Consider the following 25,118-nt stretch of genomic DNA (forward strand, 5'->3'; position numbering starts at 1 on the left):
ATATGTACGTACAGTCATTCGAAAGATGGGCGGAGTGCACGAAGCTGCAACTACAGGAGAGCGCGGCCATTTTATCCTTATCAGATAATAATCTTAGATAGGAAAAGGAGGAGAAACATGAGGGTAGATAGTGGTATTACAAAAAATATATTTCACATCTTGTCTATTAGGACAGGATTTGAGACATCAAAAAACTCTACCAGCAAGCACAATTAAAACATGATTACATTTGCATTTGACATCGAGGTGTTGAGATTTGTCCATGAGCGTTTTTTTCATATCAGCCACAGTTTCTGAAGATGTTGTTCCAGCCAGCAGTTCTGATAAGCCTGCACAGAAAGTTCTCGGGGGTGGGGGGGATAGATGAAGCTTTTGTCCTTGGGTACTCATGTCCCAGGAGAAATTTGATAGTCAGCCTGAGTCAGATTAGATAAGCTTAATATTTGTTTTTCTTCAGGCAGACAGATTTTTTCTTCAGCCTTGAGTCCATCTGGGCGTTCTGGTTCTGAAAAAGCCTAATTGTGGAATTTAATTTCACTGATCCATGCTATGAGTCTCCTTCAACGTCGAACCCACCACGCTTCGAGTCCCAAAGCCGCAGGTGGTCTGCGATTCTCAATCGCCTCCACCTTACGGTTAAGCTCGTAGACCAGACGATTTAAAGTTCCCACAGCGAGTACCAGACCTTCACACTGACTCGGAAGTTTTTCCATGGCCAAAACTGCTCCCGCTGTCTTCTTCAAGATGAGACCCAGGCGCTTTAGACAGGCCGGTTCCCCAGGACCTTGTCGCTTTGATGAAAAAATCTTATCAATAGAGTTGAACGCCCACAATACCAAATCCATAATCTTCTTAATTTATGTTCGGGAGATGAGACCCAGGCGCTTCAGACAGACAGAGAGCAGAGCAGGAAGAAGGAAAAAAATGGGGGAGGAGAAATTGAAGCTGCCACCTCGATCAGAGCCTGGGAGGAAGCAAGTTATGTTTTTTATGATTGTCTACTGTTGTACTGATAAATTTCTCCTGGAAGGTAAACTATATCTTGACTGCAAGTATCAAGCTGAGAAATCCTTCGTTTTCTACAACTGATAGTGGTTGGTCATTAATTATTATGAAGTTTAGCAACTTCTCGGTAAACATTTGAGCTCCGTGGTTTCAGCGATGTCTACTTCTTGTTCAATCCAAAGCAGGCAGCCTGATTTGGGGCAGCCGCGCTCAGTCTGTCCCTCCTCGGAGACGGGCAGACTGAGCGGGGCAGATTGGACGCGGCTGGCCGGTGTCGAGTCGCCTCTTTCGGTTTGACCAAAGAGTAGTGCCCCGCTGAAGCCACGGAGCTTGAATGTCCATCGTAAAACTAACTTTAACGTGGTTTAATGTGGCACTATGGCTCTGCAGACATTGCACGATGCTATCTTGTGGTGTTTTTAGTGTAAAATACTTCCACACAGCGGACATGTTTAGATGAAAAGTTTGTTAGCTGTTAGCCACAGTGCTGCTAACTCAGTCCTCACGTTGCAGCTGGCTGCAAACTATGAACTGGATTTCCTGAATGTGAGACGGGTCTTATTACTCTGGGTTCATGAGACAGGAAATCCATTCCATAGTTTGAAGCCAACATGTATCATGGATCGGAAATATCGGCAGGTGAATCGGAAAATCTGATAAGTAAATTATGCTGGTATCGGACGCCGATACAGATACTTGATCGAATCTGCCCCATCCCTAATGTAAACACAAAATCCGTCCGTGTCAACGCAGATGTTTTCCTCGAATCATCATGTGAAAAAAAGCCTATGTTTCCCCCTGCCGTGTCCATGTAAAATAGGGCCTTAGCAGAGACCAGTTGAGAATCCAGGCTTGCTCAGATGTAAATTGTGACCCCCCCCTTCCCTTCCTCAGACGGTCAGAACGGTAGATGCTAAATACATTAATTGCCACATCCTTATCCAAAATTAATTTGGATAACAAAGTTTCAGAATAAACAATTAAGCTCAGGCCAAAGCAAACCACAGACGTCATAGAAAAATTTAAACAAAACCCATAAAAGAACAACAAACATCATTTGCTTTGCATTCATATAGATATTTCCCCGATTTGACCTAAATTAAATTTGCTATGTTTACAATTGTTTTGATTTTGATAAAGTAAAAAATAATATATATATATATATATATATATATATATATATATATATATATATATATATATATATATATATATATATTGAACATAATAATTAACAGTATATTTCTGTCTGATTCCCAGGTCTCTGTAATACTAACACTGATGGTTCAGTACACTGAAATTGATGTCGATGCCCCACTGATGGAAATGTTTGCCGTGCATGGCTGCATGTTTGCAAAATATATTGTTGCTGTCGGATCTATAGCTGGACTCACTGTGTCCCTGCTGGGGTCCCTGTTCCCCATGCCCAGGGTCATCTACGCCATGGCAGGGGACGGCTTGCTCTTTAAGTAGGTCTTTAGTGATGTTTGCTTTTATGTTAGTATTAATGACATACTGCATGTGTCTGAGTCTAAATGTACGCATCCTTGTGTGTGTAGGTTCCTGGCCCATGTGTCCTCGTACACAGAGACTCCTGCTGTCGCCTGTGTGGTGTCAGGCTTTATGGCTGCCCTCCTGTCCCTTTTGGTCAGCCTCAGAGACCTCATAGAAATGATGTCTATTGGAACTTTGCTGGCTTATACTCTAGTAAGTGATTGGAGAGCAAACACATTATACGTATAATGTGTTTGCTCATGAGGATGATTTCACAGTAGTCTACAACATGGTAAGGGCAAAGTTCTAGCTACAAATAAAGATACGTTTTCATTCCCCTCCTTTGTAAGTAAGGAACATTAATTTATATGACCTCATTTACAGACATCACATGTTTAAAGTTGCTTTGATTGTTTTTGAAGCTTATTAGACCTATTGTGGTCACTGTATGATATCATATGCTGTGTCAATCACAGGATAAGAATGTAAGGAGTGTTTGTTACATTATATTTGCCTAAATAAACACAGTAATGTTATTGTAAAGCTGACAGCCCACTGTGTGGCATGGCTGTGTATGTATCTGTATACAGAGCAGGTAATTGACATCTGAATGCAAAAACCATTTTGGGATATGCATAACTGCTAAGTGTAAGCAGCCTCAGTCAGAACCATCAAACAAATCATCCAAAAGAGACATACAGTATGGTGCCAGGTATGAACAGATTGCATGATTAAAAATTAAACAGTCTTAAATGCAGTGTTCTTTCTGCATTCACTGTATTGAAATTATTTTAAATTATTCATCATTTAAGAAGGGAAAGACAAATTAAGACCAAACATTTTTCCTTATTAGGAATCACATGCTGAATAAATAAATGAAGCAAACGGTTTTGTCTCATCCCCCTCAGGTGAGCCTCTGTGTACTACTTCTACGTTACCAACCTGAAGGTGATATCCATGGCTTTGTAAACTTTCTTTCTGAGGAGCAGAATAAGAAGAAAAAGGAAGGCATTTTGGCTGAGTGTGAGAAAGACGCCTGCTCACCAACCAGTGAGGCTGATGATTATGGTCTGCCCACGAACACCTGTGGAGCTAAAAACCTGCCATCACTTGGTGACAACGAGATGCTGATCGGCAAACCAGATAAAAACACATACACTACCAGCCACCCTAACTATGGCACAGTGGATATGACTACTGGAATTGAAGCAGAGGAGTCAGAAGGAGGGATGTCTCGGCGGCTGAAGAAACTAATTGGACCACGATACTATACACTGAGGATTCGACTCGGCCTTCCTGGAAAAATGGATCGGCCAACTCAAGCCACAGGGAAAACTGTCACCGTGTGTGTTTTGCTGCTCTTCATCTTCTTTTTTGCTTTCTGCTCTTTCATCATTTTTGGTGAGAACCAGTGAACAAGATCTTTGTCCAGTTCACAGTGTAATATGAACATATATAGGAAGAACCTTTTTGTCTTTTCTTTCAGAAGTGAGCTACATTGAGGAGGGTAGTTGGTGGGCTTTGCTGCTATTAATCTTCTTCATCATTGTCATTGCCCTACTGATAGTTATCATCCTTCAGCAGCCAGAAAATCCCAAACGGCTGCCCTACATGGCACCCTGTGTGCCATTTGTACCTGCTTCAGCTATGCTGGTCAATATCTACCTCATGCTCAAACTGTCTGCTATCACCTGGATACGATTTTCAGTCTGGTGCCTTGTTGGTAGGTATCCACTTTGCATTGATTTGTTTGCCAGGAAAAGTTTATTTTTGTAAAATTTTGACAACAGGTTTCCATCTTTTCAACTTTTTTAGATAAGAACTAATCATGTTTGGATATAAAGCAAGAAGAATAGAAATTATCAGTGGTGGGCACAGTTTTGCTAATCCACTAACAGCAGTTTAACAGTGGAACAAATTTTTGGTTTAAAATATTGGCATTTTTGCTAACTTTGGAAATCAGAATTATCTTATGCTAAATTATGTTTTGCCACTATAAATCCAATACCAAAATTACAAGCTTCTACCTGTCTGTTGTGGGCATGTCTCAATGAGTCCATTAAGGATGCTATTGGCTTACTATGTACATGACAAGACGTGATTGGTCGATGCAGCAGAGACAAGCTGAATGCACTCTATTGGCTTACTGTGTGTACACGTAACAAGACGTTGATTGGTCGAAGCAGCTTCAAGTTTAAGGAGATGAGGAAGTGTGACGCAGAGTGCAGACTGACAATCGTCTATGTGGTTAGTGGTTAAGCATTAGCTTCAGCTATTGTTTTTTACCTGTTTAGCAGTTTAGTGTTAGCAAAGCAAATTTTTTAGTTAGCATAATATGGGTTAGCAAAGGTAACTTTTTGGTTAGCTGTGCCCACCACTGGAAAATTTCTTGAAAAATTAAAAGATTTGTTTCATTCATTTCATTATGACATTATTTATTGAAGGAATGCATAATGTCCACCGCCTTTCATGCCAGAGTGTAAATTAAAATCATATTAAAAATAATGTTATACCAAGGTCAACAGATTTCTGAAATTAAATCTGGGGACATTTCCAGCTTGGAAACAAAAGATAATTGAACATTATCAAGAAGAAATTAAGAAACGGGGACAGTTATGGTTTAATTTATTTTTACATAATTATTCATGTGTTTTCTTAAACCAGCCACTGGGGATCACAAGCCAGTATATCTCTTGTGCCGGTCACAAACCTGAGTAAATGGTAAAGGTAGTGTCAGGAAGGGCATCCGACATAAAACACTTTTGCCAAAATTGTAATGCAAGTTCATCTAAGCAAAACCATACCAGATCGGTCGAGGCCCGAGTTAACAATGACCGCCACCGGTGCTGTTGACAAACAGGGTGCAATTGTGCTGCTGTTAGTCAAAGACCACGGGGAGGGAAATGAGTCAGGAGACAAAGGGAGAAGAGGAAAGTCAAGAATGTAAGACTGAGGGTTGGAACTCTAAATGTGGGAACAATGACAGGCAAAGGTAGAGAGCTGGTTGAAATGATGCAGAGAAGGAAGTTGGATGTTTTATGGGTCCAAGAGACCAAGTAGAAGGGCATCAAGGCTTTCAGCATTAGAGCAGGGTTTAAACTGTTTAACCATGGTGTAGATATAAAGAAAAATGGAATGACCTGAAGGAGGAGTTAGCAAAGAATGTACTAGAGGTGAAAAGGTGTCACTTTGACTGAAGGTAGAAGTAGAAGGTCTGATGCTAAATGTTATCAGTGGTTATGCTCCACAGTTTGGACGTGATGTGGAGGAGAAAGATAAACTTTGAATAGATTTGGATGAAGTGATAGGGAGTATTCCCAGGGAGGAGAGAGTGATGATCGAAGCAGACCTAAATGGACATGTTGGTGAAGGAAACAGAGGGGATGAGGAAGTGATGGGTAGATTTTGTCTCAAGGAAAGAAACTAGGAAGGACAGATGGTGGTGGATTTTGCCAAGAGAATGGAAATGGCTGTAGTCAACACTTATTTCCAAAAGAAAGAGGAACATAGACTGGCCTAAAAGAGTGTAGGCAGGAGATCACAGGTAGACAACATTCTGTGTAGAAGAGGAAACCTGAAGGAAATTGGGGACTGTAAGGTTATGGCAGGGGAGAGCATGACCAGACAGCATCAGATAGTTATGTGTAAAATGACAGTTGATGTGAAGAAGAGAAAAATAGTCAAATCAGAGAAGAAGACCAAATGGTAGAAGCTTAAGAAGGAAGAATGTTTTGAGAAATTCATCAAGGAACTGTTAAAGGTTCTGGGTTGTAAGAAAGAACTTCTAAATGACTGAACTACTACAACAACAGTAATTAAAGCTGCAAGCAGCATTGAAGGCCCTTGCAGCAAAGCGCTGCTCTGGCCTTACGGCGACCGCGGGAGCTCCATCGACTCCGCCCAGTTGGCATTGCGAACGCTCATGCTCCCGTCCCACGCCTGTTCACCGGAGTGCGCATTTGCCGAACCTTTGAAGGGTGCAGACTTGAATCATATGTTAAACCACAATATCAATGTGTTTAGACATGCTCACCGATTATGCACCAAAAATCTGGTTCCGATCGGATGATAATTCACTGAAATATAACTGTTGAAATATCGTAGGGGCGCACTTGAGTCAAATGTTAAAGAACAATACCAATGTGTTTATAAGTGCTCACTGATCACGCACAATAAATCTGGAACATATTGGATGATATTTCACTAAGATATAACTGTTGGAATAATCTAGGGGGTGCACTAGAGTCAAACATGAAACAACCATACCTATGTATCTAGAAGTGCTCACTAATCACGCACAATAAATTTGCTACAGATCGGATGATACATCACTAAGATATAACTTGTAGAATAATCTAGGGGGCGCTCAGGTGTCAAATGTTAAACAACAATCCCAATGTGTGCAGAATGGTTCACTGATCACGCACAATAAATTTGGTACAGATTTGGCAATATATAACTGAGATATTACTGTTTGAATAATGTAGGGGCGCAATCGAGTCAAATGTTAAAGAACAATACCAATGTGTCTAGAAGTGCTAACTGATCATCCTCAATAAATCTGGTACATATTGGATGATATTTCACTGAGATATAACTGTTGGAATAATCTAGGGGGTGTACTTGAGTCAAAATTTAAAAAACTAAATCTGGTGCAGATTGGATGATATATCACTGAGATATAACTGATTAAATATTCTAGGGGGCGCACTTGAGTCATATGTTAAACCACAATATCAATGTGTCTAGACGTGCTCACCGATTATGCACAAAAAATCTGGTTATGATCGGATGATGTTTCACTGAGCCATAACTGTTAGAATAATGTAGGGGGCGCACTGGAGTCAAAAGTTAAAAAACAATACCAATGTGTCCATAAGTGCTCACTAATGATGGACCAAAAATCTGGTGCAGATCGGATGATATATCACTGAGATTTAAAAGTTTGAATATTCTAGGGGGTGCACTTGAGCAATGTGTCTCGAAATGCTCACAGATGACACAACAAAAATCTGGTGCAGATTGGATGATGTATCATTGATATATAACTGTTGGAATAATGTAGGGGGCACACTAGAGTCAAAAGTTAAAAAAACAATACCAATTTGTCCATAAGTGCTCACTAATGACGCACCAAAAATCTGGTTCAGATCGGATGTTGTATCACTGAGATATAACTGTAGGAAGAATATAGGTGGCGCTGTGGAGGCTATTGGCCACTTCTCATGGACACCTGTTCAAGGGGTGGATAATGATCAATCAGTGATTTTGGTACATCTTGGCTCAAATCTGTGCAACTCAGAGCCAAACGTATTGCAACGACATCATTTCTTAATTCGCCACCCCGCCACGCCCACATCCTCCAGCTATAACTGTTTGTAATTTAAATCAAGTCCGACAATCTTATCTGTATTCTAAGACAGGATCATCCTGATTAGGTCAAGGGTGTCAAAGAGGGAGCATTCCAAGTAAAAAAAGAGACTTCCTGTTCTGAGGGGGTGGGGTATCCACAGGGATGAGTCATGTCAAGTTTGGTGCTTTTCGGTCTTTCAATGTGTAAGTTATAGAGTTTTTAAATTTATGGTGTGAAGCGCAAATTTGAGGCCTGGCCACGCCCCTTTTAACAAAACAAAACCGAAAGCTTTTGATAACTTCTACTCTCCAATGTCTTAAGAGCATATTAACCAAATTTGAAGGCAATCCTTCAAAATCCCTAGGAGGAGTTTAACATTCGCCATTAGAAACGCCCAAAAATGACCCTTTGACCCAAAATGGCCGACTTCCTGTTGATTTTGGACCAGTGTTCCAAGAGACTTTTTCATAGATCCTGAGAAGATACAGAGGTTCGCCGAGTTTCAGAATAATCTGTCCAAAAATGGCTTGGGGCTCAGGTTTTTAAATATTCTTGGGGGCGCTGTGGAGGCTATTGGGCAATTATCATGGCTTCCTGTTCAAGGGGTGGATAATGATCAATCATAGTGATTTTGGTGCAACTCAGTTGAAATCTGTGCAATTTGGAGCCAAACATATTGCAACGGCATCACTTCTTAATTCGCCACCCCGCCACGCCCACATCCTCCAGCAACAATGGTTTGCACTTTAAATCAAGTCAGACTATCTTATCTGTATTCTAAGACAGTATCATCCTGATTAGGTCAATGGTGTCAAAGAGGGAGCATTCCAAATAAAAAAAAATACTTCATGGTCTGAGGGGGCGGGGCTTTCATGATGTCAAAATATGACAACAGTGGATTGTTGTGTATCCATCAGGTATACATCATTCCAAGTTTGTTGCATTTCGTTCTTTCAATGTGCAAGTTTTAGCGTTTGTAAATTTATGGCGTGAAGCGCAACTTTGAGGCCTGGCCACGCCCCTTTACCAAAACGAAACTGAAAGCTTTTGATAACTTTTATTCTCCAAATGTCTTAAGAGCATATTAACTAAGTTTGAAGGCAATCATTCAAAATCCCTAGGAGGAGTTTAACATTCGCCATTAGAAATGCCCAAAAATGACCCTTTGACCCAAAATGGCCGACTTTCTGTTGAGTTTGGACCAGGGCTTTAAGAGACTTTTTCATAGGTCTTGTGAAGATACAGATGTTCACCGAGTTTCAGAATTATCGGTCCAAAAATGGCTTGGGGCTGAGGTTTTAAAATATTCTAGGGGGCGCTGTGGAGGCTATTGGCCAATTATCATGGCTTCCTGTTCAAGGGGTGGATAATGATCGATCATAGTGATTTTGGTGAACCTCGGCTTAAATCTGTGGAATTTAGAGCCAAATGTATTGCAATGGCGTCACTTCTGACTTCGCCACGCCCACATTCTCTAGCGAAAATGGTTTGCGCTTTAAAGCAAGTCAGACCATCTTGTTATATGTCTTCTAACACAGGATCATCCTGTTTAGGTCAAGAATGTCAGAGAGGGAGCATTCCAAGCAAAAAAAGTGACTTCCTGTTCTGAGGGGTCGTGGCTTTGATGACATCAGAATATGACCACAGAGGATCGTCGGGCATCGGACAGGGATGGCTTATGCCAAGTTTTGTGCATTTTGTTCTTTCAATGTGAAAGTTATAGCGTTTGGAAATTTATGGCGTGAGGCGTAACTTTGAGGCCTGGCCACGCCCCTTCAACATATATGAAAACGCAATTATTTTGATAATTTTTATTCCCTAATGTCTTAAGGTCATATCCACCAAGTTTGAAGGCAATCTCTCAAAATACCTAGGAGGAGTTCGTTAAAATTTACCATGTATGAAAAGTGAAAAATGCCCAAAAATGACCATTTGACCCAAAGTGGCCGACTTCCTGTTGGGTTATGGGCATACCTCCAAGAGACTTTTTTTCTTGACTCAGGGAGTTCTACCTATGTACCAAATTTCAGCTCTCTAGGATATACCAGTTGTCCTATTTCACGTTAGGGGGCGCTACTGAGCAGTTTGGCCACGCCCACTTTTGGTTCCATTAAAATACTAAAATTTCACGTGGGGGACAATTTTGGGTAAAGTTTGGTGAGTTTTCAGATATGTTAACCCCTCCAAATTAGCAATTCTTTCGGACCAAGAATCGTAATAATAAACGGAGCAATTACAATAGGCCTTCGCAGCGCTTCGCTGCTCGGGTCTAATTATAGAGACCCTTAGGAATGTACTTGGTGTGTCATCTGGCCAGAGAATAGATGATAAGGGAACCTGGTGGTGGAATAGTGAAGTACAGGAAGCTATTCAAAGCAAGAGATTAGCCAAGAAGAAATATGACAGTGAGAGGACTGAAGAGAGGAGACAGGAATATAAGGAGATGCAAAGAGGGAGGTAGCAAAGGCAAAACAGAAGGTGTATGATGAGTGGTATGGGAGGCCGGACACTAAAGAACCTCAGCATCTTCATTTCTGCTACTTCCAGTTATTTCTCATGTCTTTTAGTCAATGCCACTGTCTCCAGACCATACAGCATAGCTGGTATCACATCTGTCTTGTAAACTTTTCCTTTACCCTTTGCTGACACCCTTCAGTTGCAAGTCACTCCTGAAACTTTTCTCCATCCACCTCTTTAACATGCACCCCATTCTTCTGGACAGTATAACCCAAGACTTGAAGTTCTACACCTTTGCGACCTCTACTTCTCATAGCCTTACTGTTCCACTGGCATCCCTCTCATTCACACACATGTACTCTGTCTAACTACAGTTGACTTTCATTCCTCTTCTTTCAAGTGCATACCTCCACCTCTCTATGTTCTCTTCCACCTGTTTCCTGCTCCCACCACAGCTCACAATATTATCTGCAAACATCATAGTTCACAAGGATTCCTGCCTGACCTCATCGGTTTTAAGGCTCCCACATACTCGGGTGTACTTCACTCCGTGGAGGTCCGCGTGTACCAGGTTAGGCTTATCGTGGCAGCCTTCAAACCACGTCCGCGTAAAGATCAATTTTTACTACAGTGTACGCGTACTTGGTGTAGCACAATAAACTGCCCGGCGACAGACTTTTGTTTGTTTGGGTTTTTTTTTTTTTTGCCAAGAGGCAAACGATCTCTTCCTCCTCGTCAGTTGATGCCATGACTGAAGTTGTGAGAAAGGAAGGAATTTGTCACGAGAGAATTAAAATAAGGCCCGACGTGGCTGTGGAAGGGTCTAATTTCCTGGTGGGCTGATCTGATGTGTGGGCTGCAGGGCAATTTTCAATTTTTTAGAACATTTTATTAACAACATATAAACACAGAACACTGCTGCTCCAGGGCTGCCAGCTGCCTCTAACTAGGGTTGCCAGTAGCTCTCGTATTTTTTTTATTTTTATTATTTGTTTTGTTTTTTGCGACCTGTCAATCAATCCAGTAGGTGTGTCAGCAAATGACCAATCGGTGACCTCAATTTGTCCCGAAGGTAAACGCCCCTTGCCTGCAGAGCTGAGCTGCAGCCACTCAGGGTGTACGCTTGAGTATGAAGTATCAACCATCTGTGCAGTGTCCGTGCAGCTCATGGAGTATATACAATATGCCCGAGTATGTGGGAACCTTAAGTCGGTCCATCACCAAAGCAAACAAGAAGGGGCTCAGAGCCAATCCTTGATGCACTCCCAACTCCACCTTGAAGCACTCCTACAGCACATCTCACCACTGTTCTGCTGTCCTCATACATGTTCTGTACCAACCAGTCTAACATACTTCTCTGCCATTCCAGAATTCCTCATGTAATTCCACACCTCCTCCCTCGGCACCCTGTCATATGCTTCTTCTAAATCCACAAAGACACAATGGAGTTCTTTTGGACTCTCTCTCCTTTTCCCTCAACATCTTCAAAGCAAATATGGCATCTGTGGTGCTCTTTCTTGGGCATGAAACCATACTGCTGCTCACAAATTGTCACCTCTGTCTAAGTCTAGCTTCCACAACTCGCTCCCAGATCTTCATTGTGTGACTCATCAACTTAATTCCCCTGTAGTTGCGACATCGCTGTACATCACTCTTGTTCTTAAAAATGGGCACCAGCACACTTCTTCTCCATGCCTCAGGCATTTTCTCACCCTCAAATATGCCATTGGATATTTGAGTCAAAAACCTCACTGCCATCTCTCCAAGACATTTCCAAACCTCCACTGGTATATCAGGTCATACTGCCTTTTCCTTCTTCATTCTTTTCAAGGCTTTCCAAACTTCACCTTCACTAATCTTTCCCACTTCCTGGTCCACAGTTTCTTTGATCTCTACTCTTCTTTCTCTTTCATTCTCTTCTTTCATTAGAGCCTCAAAGTAATTCTTCCATCTTCCCGTCACACTCTCCTCACTTGTTAAAACATTATCATTCCTAACTTCAACAAGCCTAACCTGCTGCACATCCTATCCAGCCTGATCCCTCTGTCTTGCCAATCGGTGCAAGTTCTTCTCACCCAGTGTCCAGCCTCCCATACAACTCATCATATGCCTTCTGCTTTGCTACCTATTTGTTGCTCTACGTTGCATCTCCTTACAGGTCCTTCTCAAAAAATTAGCATATTGTGATAAAGGTCATTATTTTATATAATGTAATGATAAAAATGAAACTTTCATATATTTCAGATTCATTGCACATCAACTGAAATATTTCGGGTCTTTAATTGTTTAAATACTGATGATTATGGCATACAGCTCATGAAAACCCAAAATGCCTGTCTCAAAAAATTAGCATATGATGAAAAGGTTGTCTACAAGCTATTAACCTAACCATCTGAATCAACAAAGTAACTCTAAACACCTGCAAAAGATTCCTAAGGCTTTTAAATCTCCCAGCCTTGTTCATTACTCAAAACCGCAATCATGGATAAGACTGCCGACCTGACTGCTGTCCAGAAGGCCATCATTGACACCCTCAAGCAAGAGGGTAAGACACAGAAAGAAATTGCTGAACGAATAGGCTGTTCCCAGAGTGCTGTATCAAGGCACCTCAGTGGGAAGTCTGTGGGAAGGGAAAAGTGTGGCAGAAAACGCTGCACAACGAGAAAAGGTGACTGGACCCTGAGGAGGATTGTGGAGAAGGGACGATTCCAGACCTTGGGGGACCTGTGGAAGCAGTGGACTGAGTCTGGAGTAGAAACATCCAGAGAAATGGGCTACAGGTGCCGCATTCCCCCGGTCAAGCCACTCTTGAACCAGAAACAGCGGCAGAAGCATCTCACCTGGGACTGCTGCTGAGTGGTCCAAAGTTATGTTCTTTGATTACAGTAAATTTTGCATTTCCTTTGGAAATCAAGGTCCCAGAGTCTGGAGGAAGAGAGGAGACACAGAATTCACATTGCTTGAGGTCCAGTGTCAAGTTTCCACAGTCACTGGGGTGCCATGTCATCTGCTGGTGTTGGTCCACTGTGTTTTATCAAGGGCAGGGTCAATGCAGCTAGCTATCAGGAGATTTTGGAGCACTTCATGCTTCCATCTGCTGAAAAGCTTCATGGAGATGAAGATTTCATTTTTCAGCACGACCTTGCACCTGCTCACAGTGCCAAAACCACTGGTAAATGGTTTACTGACCATGGTATTACCGTGCTCAATTGGCCTGCCAACTCTCCTGACCTGAACCCCATAGAGAACCTGTGGGATATTGTGAAGAGAAAGTTGAGAGACACAAGACCCAACACTCTGGATGAGCTTAAGGCTGCTATCGAAGCATCCTGGGCCTCTATAGCACCTCAGCAGTGCCACAGGCTGATTGCCTCCATGCCACGCTGCATTGAAGCAGTCATTCATGCAAAAGGATTCCCGACCAAGTATTGAGTGCATAACTGAACATGATTATTTGAAGGTTGGCGTTTTTTGTATTAAAAACACTTGTCTTTCATTGGTGGGATGAAATATGCTAATTTTTTGAGACAGGCATTTTGGGTTTTCATGAGCTGTATGCCATAATCATCAGTATTAAAACAATTAAAGACCTGAAATATTTCAGTTGGTGTGCAATGAATCTGAAATATATGAAAGTTTTATTTTTATCATTACATTATGGAAAATAATGACCTTTATCACAATATGCTAATTTTTTTAGAAGGACCTGTATATTCCTGTCTCCTCTCTTCAGTCCTCACTGTCATATTTCTTCTTGACTAACCTCTTGCTTTGAATAGCTTCCTGCACTTCAATATTCCACCACCAGGTTTCCTTATCATCTATTCTCTGTCCAGATTACCCACCAAGTACCTTGCTACCAATCTCTCTAATTACTGTTGCTGTAGTAGCCCAATTATCTGGAAGCTCTTTCTTACCACCTAGAGCCTTTAACAGCTCTTGTCTGAACTTTTCACAAGATTCTTCTTTTCTCAGCTTCCACCATTTAGTCTTCTCAGATTTTACTTTTTTTCTCTTCTTCACAAAAAAAGGCAGCCTATGCTGTCTGGCCACACTCTCCCCTGCCACAACCTTACAGTCCCGAATCTCACTCAGTTGCCTTCTTCTACACAGACTATAGTCTACCAGTGTACTCGTGTCTCCACTCATAGGTCACTCCATGTTTCTTTCTTTTGGAAATGTGTTGACTACAGCCATTTGCATTCTCTTGGCAAAATCCACCACCATCTGTCCATCTTGGTGTCTTTTCTTGACAACAAACCTACCCATCACTTCATCATCCCCTCTGTTTCCTTCACCAACATGTCCATTCAGGTCTGCTTTGTTTGCCACTCTCTCCTCCCTGAGAATACAACTATCACGTCATCCAGATTCTTCTAAAATGTATCTTTCTCCTCCACATCAAATCCAACCTGTGAAGCATAACAACTGACAACATTTAGCATCAGACTGTCTACTTCTACCTTCAGACACATCTCTCTATCGCACATCTTTTCACATCTACTGCATTCTTTGCCAACTCCTCCTTCAGGACAACCCCTACAACATTTCTCTTTCTATCCACACCATGGTAAAACAGTTTAAACCCAGTTTAAATGCTGTGAGCCTTGTTGTCCTTCCACTTGGTCTTTTGGACACATAAAACATCTACCTTTCTTCTCTGCATCATGTCAGCCAGCTCTCTACCTTTGCCTGTCATTGTCCCCCTATTTAGATTTGCAACCCTCAATCCTACATTCTTGACTTTCCTCTTCTCCCTCTGGCTACTGACATGTTTCCTTTCTCATGGTATTTGACTAATAGTAGCACAATTTCCGCCGGCACCCTGTTTGTCAACAGCACCCATGGTAGTCGTTGTTAACCTGTGCCTCAACCAATCCGGTATGTATGTTCGAATTTTCTACTCAGTGATAGTATGGTTCAAATGTAACTAAGTAAAATAATTCAAATAAAATACTGTATACTCAAGTAAAAGTAGAGATAAAAGTAATTACTTTTAAAAGTAAAAAGTACACAAAATGCATACTTAATTACACAATGCAAGTAAATATAATTCACTACTTTCCACCGATGCTTAAAGAGAAAGTGGTTGAAGCTGGAGTGGACATTAAAACGGACAACACTGTTCTCAGTGAGGCTGTGAATTATGCTGATTAACATTGATGAGCTGGTTAACGTTTGTATTTCAACATGTTCTGGCATTGTGGACTCTGTTGCCCCACTCAGACCTAAATCTTCTAAACCATCCCACCAACCTTGGTCAAATGAAACCACCTGCACTCACAGACAGGAGTGCCGACGCACAGAGAGAAGCTGGAAAAGACAAACTCCAAGTGTCTGGGAATTTTACGACTGCTTGTCAAAGTATCAGAAGATTGAAATCTTTAAAGCCTGCTTTTATGTCCAAAATGATTGTGTCACAAACCACAAGTTCTTTTTATTTTTAACTCTGTTGTTAATCCCACTGTCAGTGTTTCCATGGAGGCTTCTTTTAAACTTCATGACATGTTTTGAAATTTTTTGTTGAAAAAGGCTCTGATTTGAGGTCTTTTTATTCACAGCCCATTTTAAATCAGTCTGTCCCTCCAAAACGCTCTGCTGTTTTTCAACAATTTGAGCCTGTGTCTTTTCATTTTTAAAGGAAGTAGTTTTTAAATTAAGACCTTATAATTTTCCTCTTGATATCCTCCCCTCTCATCTTTTAAAGGAAACCGTTCACATCAGGCCCTTGTATTTTACACATGTTGAACTCCTCTTTGTCATCTGGCTGTGCTCCAGCTGTTTTCAAACACACTGTAGTGCAGCCGATTATCAAAAAGAAAAACCTTGATCCCAATGTTCTATCTAACAACAGGCCAATATCTAAGTTATCCTTCATGTCCAAAATGTTAGAAAGGGCTGTTTTTAATCAACTTCATATCTTTTCATAGTCTCATGAAATTAGTGAAGAGTCCCAGTCTAATTTTAAACCCAGTCATAGCACTGAGACAGCACTTTTAAGAGTTTTTAATGATATCCTGATGCATGCTCAATAATCCAGGTAGAAAAATCTAAAAAAGTTAATTGAGGTCCTCTGGACATTCAAAAAAAAAAAGATTTATTTATTTGTTTATTTTTTGTTTTTGTGTTTTTTTTTTTGTTGTTGTTTTTGAATGTCCAGAGGACCTGAATTAACTTTTAGTTTTTAATGATCTTGTATTGTTTTCTGTTAGTGAGGTTAACAAATTGTTAAAAGGTCTAGACTCTAAAAAAGCTGCAGGCCCTGATGACCTTCCTCCATATTTCTTAAGTCTGGCTGCACACATCATTGCAGAACCGGTGTATCACATCTTTAATCTATCCATAAGCCAAAATACATTTCCAAACTTTTGGAAAACAGCTTTTGTACTACCTTTATTGAAGCGAGGAGACCCCACCATATTGAACAACTATCGACCAATCTTGAAATTCTGTATTCTTGCTAAAGTTTTAGAAACTTGATAAACTCCCAAGTCAAGAAGTATTCAGATTCTTTTAACATCTTACCTCCCCATCAATTTGGTTTCAGGAAACAACACCGGACCATGACTGCTTCGTCTGTTAGGATTGCGCGAGGAACCCAGATGATATGAGACCCAGAACGAGGCAGACACAGGGAGATACAAAAAGAACAGTGTTTATTTATGTACAGTGAATACATCTGCACGCTGATTCTCTGCAACTCCTGGAAAGAGGGACGACAGGTTAATTGTTTGTCCAGAGGAGAAGATCTGAGTTGTTTGTTTGAAGAGCGTTTTTGTTCTTACAGTCCAAATCTGAAGGTGGGGAGCTGGTCCTCCAGTCCAACGAATGAGCAGAGAAGGAAATCCAAACGAGAATCCAAGGGAACGAGGAAGGCTGGCAACTGGAGGCAAAAATGGCACGAGGAACACTTGACAGGCCGAGGAGTCCAAAACAGGTCATGGGGAGATAAAAAAACACGAGGGATCAGGAAACTGGAAAAGAGAACACAGGTGAACAAATTCTTTTCACCAAGAAATATCTAGCACAGCAGTACTATACCATGAGAGGTGATATGCTCCAGCGATGAGTCACACAGGGCTGCAGCCTTTTGTAGATGGAGAGGCTCATCAGGCTGATAGCCGCCAGGTGTTGTCAATCAGTGGCCATCAGCAAGGCAGGCTGCAGGCAGTGGGATCCTTACAGTACTCCCCCCTCAAGAATCGCCTCCAGGTGACCTGAGGCGCTTCTCGGGGTGGTCCCTGAAAAACCTGGAGATGAGGCTGGGGTCGAGGATAAAGGACCTGGGGATCCATGACCTCTCCTCAGGACCGTACCCCTCCCAATCAACCAGGTACAGGAACCCCCTACCCCTGCGTCGCACGTCAAGGATGGACCTGACGGTGAACGCATGGTGGTTGGCGATCAGGCGGGGTGGCGGAGGGAGATCAGATGGGGGGCACAGGGGACTTAAGGAGACAGATTTAATCTGGGAGATGTGAAAAGTGGGATGAATCCTCATGGCCCTGGGAAGTTTGAGACAAACAGCAGAGGGGTTGATAATGTGGACAATAGGGAAGGGCCCGATGAAGCAGGGTGCCAGCTTGCGGGGGGTGTCCTACAGCTTGATGTCCCTGGTGGACAACCACACCTGCTGACCCATCTGGTAGGCGAGCGTCGCTGAACGATGGCGGTCCACGAACCGTTTTGCCTGGGCCGCGGTCCTAAGGAGGGCCGTCTTGGCCTAGCGCCAGACGCAACGACACCGCCGGAAGTGGTGCTGCACGGATGGAACCGAGCATTCTGACTCAAGACTGGGGAAAAGAGGGGGAAGGTAACCAAGGGAGGCCTCGAAGGGGGACATACCGGTGGCAGAGGAACGATGGGAGTTGTGTGCGTACTCTACCCAAACCAGGTGTTGACTCCATGATGATGGGTTGGACTCGACCAGGCAGCGCAGGGTGGACTCCAACTCCTGATTGCAGCGCTCGGCTTGTCCGTTAGCCTGAGGATGGTAGCCAGAGGTAAGGCTAACGGATGCCCCGAGCGATTTGCAAAAGGAGTGCCACACCCGGGAGACAAACTGCGGGCCGTGGTCGGAGACGATGTCCGAAGGGATGCCATGGAGCCTAAAGACATGGAGAGTGATGAGGTGAGCGGTTTCAAGGACAGAGGGGAGCTTGGGAAGGGGAACAAAATGAACAGCCTTGGAAAAACGGTCAACAATCGTGAGGATGGTGGTGTTGCCGTCAGACGGGAGAAGACCGGTAACAAAATCGAGGGTGATGTGGGACCAGGGACGACTAGGGGTTGGGAGGGGAAGCAGGAGGCCAGCCGGAGGTTGGGTACCGGACTTGTTTCTGGCACAGATGGGACAGGCCGAAACAAAGTCCTTAATGTCCCTGGACATGGATGGCCACCAGAAATGAGTCTTTGTGAGGGCGAGCATGCGGTTGACTCCAGGGTGGCAAGAGAGCTTGTTGGTTTGAAGCCACTGGAGCACCTCTGACCGCATGCTGGAGGGAACAAAGAGAGTACCGGGAGGACCACCACCAGGATCGGGTTCGGAGAGGAGGGCTTCTTGAACGGTGGCGGCGATGGGCCAGGAGAGGGAGCCGACAACGCAGGTGGGGGGACTGATGGTATAAGAACCCTAAAGCATGTCGGGAGGAGCGAACTGTCTGGACAGGACGTCGGGCTTAACATTCTTCAAGCCCGGATGGAAAGTGAGAACAAAATTAAATCTATTAAAAAAAAGTGACCAACGACCCTGAAGGGGAGTCAGACGCTTGGTGTTCCTAAGATACGTTAAGTTCTTGTGGTCGGTCCAAATCAAAAAAGGAATATCTGTGCCTTCCGACCAGTGCCGCCATTCCTCTAACGCAAGCTTGACCGCCAACAACTCGCGGTTGCCCACGTCATAATTGCGCTCAGACTGCGAGAGACGTCGGGAAAAGAAGGTGCAGGGATGAACCTTGTTGTCTGCAGGCGATCTCTGAGAAAGGACCGCCCCCACTCCAGTGTCAGAGGCGTCCACCTCCAGTATGAACTGGTGTGTGGGGTCTGGATGGCAGAGGATAGGCGTGGAGGAAAAGAGGGATTTGAGCCTCTTGAAGGCGGCCTCAGCCTCTGGGGTCCAATGAAAAGCACGGGCAGTGGAAGTGAGCTGAGACAGGGGGGCGGCGACACGGCTATAATTCTTAATAAATCGCCTGTAAAAGTTGGCGAAGCCCAGGAAACGTTGTAACTGTTTCCTGGACTCGGGGGTCGACCAGTCGACTACAGCCCTGGTCTTTTCAGGGTCGGTTCTACAACGTCCGCCCTCAAATATAAAGCCCAAGGAGGAGACAGTGGAGGTATTAAATTCGCACTTCTCGGCCTTGACAAACAACTGGTTCTCCAGCAACTGCTGAAGAACCGTGCGAACGTGTGTAGTGTGCTGAGTGGGGTCACGAGAAAAAATAAGAATGTCATTGAGGTAGACGAAAACAAATTTACCAATAAAATTGCGCAGGACATCATTGACGAGAGCCTGAAAAACCGCGGGGGCGTTGGTCAACCCAAAGGGCATGACCAGATATTCAAAGTGACCCAAAGGAGTGCGAAAAGCAGTCTTCCACTCGTCACCTTCTTTAATACGCACGAGATGGTAGGCGTTTCTTAAATCGAGTTTCGTGAAGCAGGAAGCCAACTATAATTGTTCCTGCAGTGAGTCGATGAGAGGGAGCGGATACTTATTCTTTATAGTGATATTGTTTAATCCGCGGTAGTCAATGCACGGCCTGAGAGTCTTATCTTTTTTAGAAACGAAGAAAAACACAGCTCCCACAGGGGAGGTCGAGGGTCGAATAATGCCTGAGGCAAGGGATTCATTAATATAATTAGACATGGATTCTCTTTCGGGACCCGAAAGATTATAGAGTCTACTTGACGGCAAGGGGGCGCCAGGTAACAAGTCAATAGAGCAGTCATAGGGACGATGAGGAGGGAGAGACAAGGCGCGTTGTTTGCTAAAGACTACCGCTAGGTCGCGGTATTCAGCAGGAATGGAGGTGAGGTCGATTTCCTCTAGAGGAGGCATGTCCCGAGGGGACTCGTTGATGGCGGAGCGGAGACAGTTACTGAGACACTTGTCGCTCCATTTGTCAATGCAGCCACGTTCCCAATTAATAACAGGGTTATGGTTACGGAGCCAGGGGAAACCTAGAACTATCTGAGGCGTGAGAGAGTCGAACACAAAAAAATCCGTCATCTCATGGTGATTACCTGAGATGATGACATGCAAATTGGTAGTTTTCTGATTTATACGGGCCAATGTGTTTCCGGTTAAGCCGGCAACAGAAATTGGAGGGATCTCTCGAGTCGGCAAGGAATGTTTTCTAACTAAATTTGCACTAATCAAGTTTTGTTCCGCACCCGAGTCAATGAGTGTGGAGAACGAAAAGCGATGGTCAGGAGTCTGAATGACCATGGGAAGCAACAGTTTAAATGGGGAGGATAATGCAGAAGTACCCACCAGTAACTCCCGCTTTACTGGTGGGAGTTCTCGTTTCCCCGAAACGGACAGTGGGGCAGAAAATGACCGGGGTTACCACAATAAATGCAGAGACGGGCAGATACACACCGCTGTCTCTCTGCAGGAGTCAGCCGTGTGCACCCCACCTGCATAGGCTCGGGTGAGTGATCTCGTCGAGGAAACGTAGATGATTGGTTAGGACCAGGAGACATGGAAGACTGGGAGTTGTAGTTCATGTGAGGTTGCTTGGGTGAAACGGACTTGTGGCGAGGGGTCATAAACCCGGAAGTGAGAGGATTCTGGGAAAGGTAGTTCAAGTGTACAGACTTGGGCTCACCTGGAGGGGTCGGAAACCTGGAAGTTGTGGATCGATGGAAATTGTAGTTTGCCTCTCTCTTTCTCTCCCGGAAGCGGTCATCGATGGAGATGGCAAGGTCAATTAACTTATCGAAAGTCTCGGGCTCGTCGCGTGTTACAATCTGGTCTTTGAGAAAATCAGATAAGGAATTTAAGAAAATACCTTGTAGGGCTGATTCGTACCATCCTGTCTGGGCGGCAAGGATCCGAAACTCCAAGGCGAATTCCGAGGCATTACGACGGCCATGTCATAAATTCAACAAACGCTTGGCGGCGTTTGAATTCTGCAGGGGACAATCAAAAATCCTACGAAACTCATGCAGGAATTGTTCATAGGTAGAAGAGGGATTTTCATGGCTCTGGAGAAATGAGTGAGCCCACCGGAGAGCGTTACCTTTGAGCTGACTTACAAAAAAGGTGATCTTTACCGAGTCCGAGGAGAACTGAGAGGGAGCCCCCTCGAAGGCGAGTCTGCACTGCAGCAATAAGCCGCCACATTGGTCAGGGTCTCCGGTGAAGAACTCAGAGGGTTTAACTATTATTTGTTGCACAGGAGGAATGGGACCAGGAGCCGCGGGGGCTGGCGGAACGACTGGAGCTGAGGAGGAAGAAGTTTGCAGTTGTCGTTTAATGGAATAAACCATACCTCCGAGCTCCTGAAGGTTGGACTGGACGGTGGTTTGGTGAGTCAACACTTGCTGTAAAACTTTATCCAACCTGTTGATCCGTTCCTCCGGGGAGCCGGGGGTTGTCTGCTCGCTCTTGGTCTCATTCTGGGTCTTTTGTGGCTGGAGCATTTCTGTTAGGATTGCGCGAGGAACCCAGATGATATGAGACCCAGAACGAGGCAGACACAGGGAGATACAAAAAGAACAGTGTTTATTTATGTACAGTGAATAAATCCGCATGCTGCTTCTCTGCAACTCCTGGAAAGAGGGACGACAGGTTAACTGTTTGTCCAGAGGGGAAGATCTGAGTTGTTTGTTTGAAGAGCGTTTTTGTTCTTACAGTCCAAACCGAAGGTGGGGAGCTGGTCCTCCAGTCCAACGAATGAGCAGAGAAGGAAATCAAAACGAGAATCCAAGGGAGCGAGGAAAGCTGGCAACTGGAGGCAAAAATGGCACGAGGAACACTTGACAGGCCGAGGAGTCCAAAACAGGTCACGAGGAGATAAAAAAACACTAGGGATCAGGAAACTGGAAAAGAGAACACAGGTGAACAAATTCTTTTCACCAAGAAATATCTAGCACAGCAGTACTATACCATGAGAGGTGATATGCTCCAGCGATGAGTCACACAGGGCTGCAGCCTTTTGTAGATGGAGAGGCTCATCAGGCTGATAGCCGCCAGGTGTTGTCAATCAGTGGCCATCAGCAAGGCAGGCTGCAGGCAGTGGGACCCTTACATCGTCAAAGGTTTTTAATGACATTGTTGAAGCACTGGATGATAAAGATTATTGTGCTGCACTTTACTTAGACCTGTCTAAAGCTTTTGATACGGTGGACCATGACATCTTGTGTCATAACCTCTCAGAAATTGGATTCTCAAATCACACTATTGGTTGAGTTTCTATCTCAGATCCGAAGCAATGTGTTCAACATAATGGTACTTCTTCCACTTAACTATTAACAACGGTGTACCACAAGGTTCAGTCTTAGGACCCGCCCTTTTCACAATCTACATAAGTAATGTAGGTCAGATCTGCTGGGGAAGATTCTCAGTCATTCAGGACATGTTGAATTCAAAAAGCATTCAATACAAAAACAACTGGACTTTATTTGTAACAGAAGACGTTTCGCTCCTCATCTGAGGAGCTTTCTCAATTCAGTGAGCAGTGAGTGAGAGATTCAGGTTATAAGGCTGAGTGAGATAAGACACACACACATATGTTGTAGGTCAGATCATTCCTGATTCATCCTTACATTTCTATGCCGACAACACAGTTGTTTATTGTCAAGCTTGAACAGTTGCTAAGGTTTTCCAGCTTTTACAGTCTGCATTCAACATCATCCAGTCAGATTTTTTCCATCTCAAACTTGTGCTAAATTATTATAAAACCAAAGGGATGTTGTTCTATTTCGTATAGGCTTCGCCCTTTAAGGCTGTCGCTTAGTGGGTTTATCCCGTTATGCGGAGCATTACACTGAAAAATTTAGTCCACACCCACCTGCTATGTGGGCCCAACCCTGTCCGTATAAATTACGTTAAGAGCGGGAAATCGGCTCCCATTTTTTCTTCAGCGAGCTAATAGCACTGTCAGAAGAACGAAGAAGGAAAGTTGTGTAGATGACCAACATTTGTTAAGAATTCTTGGCCCGGCAGTCGACCTCCGGTCGTCCGGTGAGTTCTCCTTCCCGAGGAGAAGCTGACGAGCAGTCTTATTTCAAGGTAAGCGATGAGGAATATTTCTCAGTGACAGGTTACTACACGCTGGACAATGCCATCTTGTAATTTTCCTCTTATCGCCGACCCTCGGAGCGAATCGGATGGTTCTTCCGGGACAGGCGGCGCTCAGCTGCAGCCCCCCGCTGCTCATTCCCTCCTGGAGAGCGTAGTGTCGGTGGAGGGGGGCTGAGTGAATGCTCACCCCATCCCACCTCTTTTCGCATCGGCGATCACACCGCTCCCGGCCGACGGCGCCCTCAGGGGTTGCCCGGCGTAACCCAGGAGGCGGCTGACATGAAGGGACCCCTTTTTTACGTCCCACGCCTTTCCCGCCAGTTCGGATGATCCGGCGGGAAGGTTGTTTACTGGGTTCCATTCCAGCTCACCGTCTTGATCCATATGGCCTCGTGTTCCTAATAGGACGTCCTATGGGCGAGGCCACAGATGGTTCTTTCCTGGTAGATTGGGGGGCCGATCTCCACAGTCCGCACCCATCTCCAGAGCAGGGGTTCACTGAGCGGAAAGTCCCTCCGTGCCCCCTGGAGCCGAACCTGATGGAGGCTTCATTGGAGCAAGATATCGAGGTGGACCAGCGTCCCGTGCCTCAGGTTAGCAAAACCGAGACGGTGATACCGTTCTCCAACTGAGCTCACCAGCATGTGTTCCACACGGCCGCAGCGAACAACATGTTACGCTGTTGGCGTACACGTTCAGAGGCGGGAAGAGACGGTGGGCCCCTCTGTCCTTCGGCTCGTTCCGCTCTCGTAGCGGCTGCTTGCTAACGACGCTGTCGGCCCCTGCAGTACGCTCCGTCTACAGGGCAGCTGACGTCATCCTCAACCGGTGCGCCTCTTTTGCTGTCTGCCGCCCCGCATCGCAGCCGGAGAACGAGGTCCCAGAGGTTCTCCTGGCTCGTCACTCCACCTTCCTCTCAGGAGAGCTGCAGGAGCTTTATTGGAGGTCCTCTTTTCATCAGCGAGAGATCATTTCAAGATGCTCCACGGCTGCACAATGCCTCCCCATCTCTGTTACGCCAGCCCCTCCCGTCAGACGTCCCCGGCATCCGGAAGTTCATTTTTTTCCCGGACTTTGCCAACAGGGGGCCCTCCAGGACAACAAACAGAGCTCAAGGGAAGGTAATCAGGTGTCGGGTTGCTGGAGGTGTGTCGATGACACGATGTGAAATAACATCATTTTATGATGAAGTGTCCTTTAGCCAGGCTGTCAGCATGGTTTATCTGACAAGCGGCCCCATCACACACACTCATCACGAATGAGCCTTTTTAAGGTTGTTTTTCATTCACTGTCAGCGTGCCGATATGCGCTCCCGCGGCATGAAAGCGCACACGCAGCTCTCAGCGCCCGCCGTTCACGTCAACGTTAACGTGAGACTGCGGTACGAGCCCAGCAACGTACCTCGCTCTCGGCAGGAGCGACACACATTTTTTCATCGCAGTGGTGTCAAACGTGCGTTCCCACTGCGTCAGCAGCTTCACAAGCCTCACAGCGGCTCGGCTCCGGCATTCTCGAAGAAGGTTTTCTGAATTAATACTGCAGCTCGTGGAATCACTC

General features: G+C 44.5%; 1 protein-coding gene across 1 annotated transcript in view; it reads left to right on the forward strand.

Moving 5' to 3' along the window:
• The window catches only part of slc7a14a (solute carrier family 7 member 14a), an 84,778-nt gene that overhangs the window by 50,016 nt on the left and 9,644 nt on the right, over window positions 1-25,118 (forward strand). Inside the window, exons 4-7 of the mRNA XM_037695286.1 lie at window positions 2,266-2,474; window positions 2,565-2,712; window positions 3,408-3,900; window positions 3,986-4,222. Of these exons, the coding sequence (XP_037551214.1) occupies window positions 2,266-2,474; window positions 2,565-2,712; window positions 3,408-3,900; window positions 3,986-4,222 (1,087 nt within the window). The remainder of the gene's footprint in view (window positions 1-2,265; window positions 2,475-2,564; window positions 2,713-3,407; window positions 3,901-3,985; window positions 4,223-25,118) is intronic.

This window comes from Nematolebias whitei, chromosome 21 (assembly GCF_014905685.2).
Source record: "Nematolebias whitei isolate Nwh7 chromosome 21, NemWhi1, whole genome shotgun sequence".
NCBI lineage: Eukaryota > Metazoa > Chordata > Actinopteri > Cyprinodontiformes > Rivulidae > Nematolebias > Nematolebias whitei.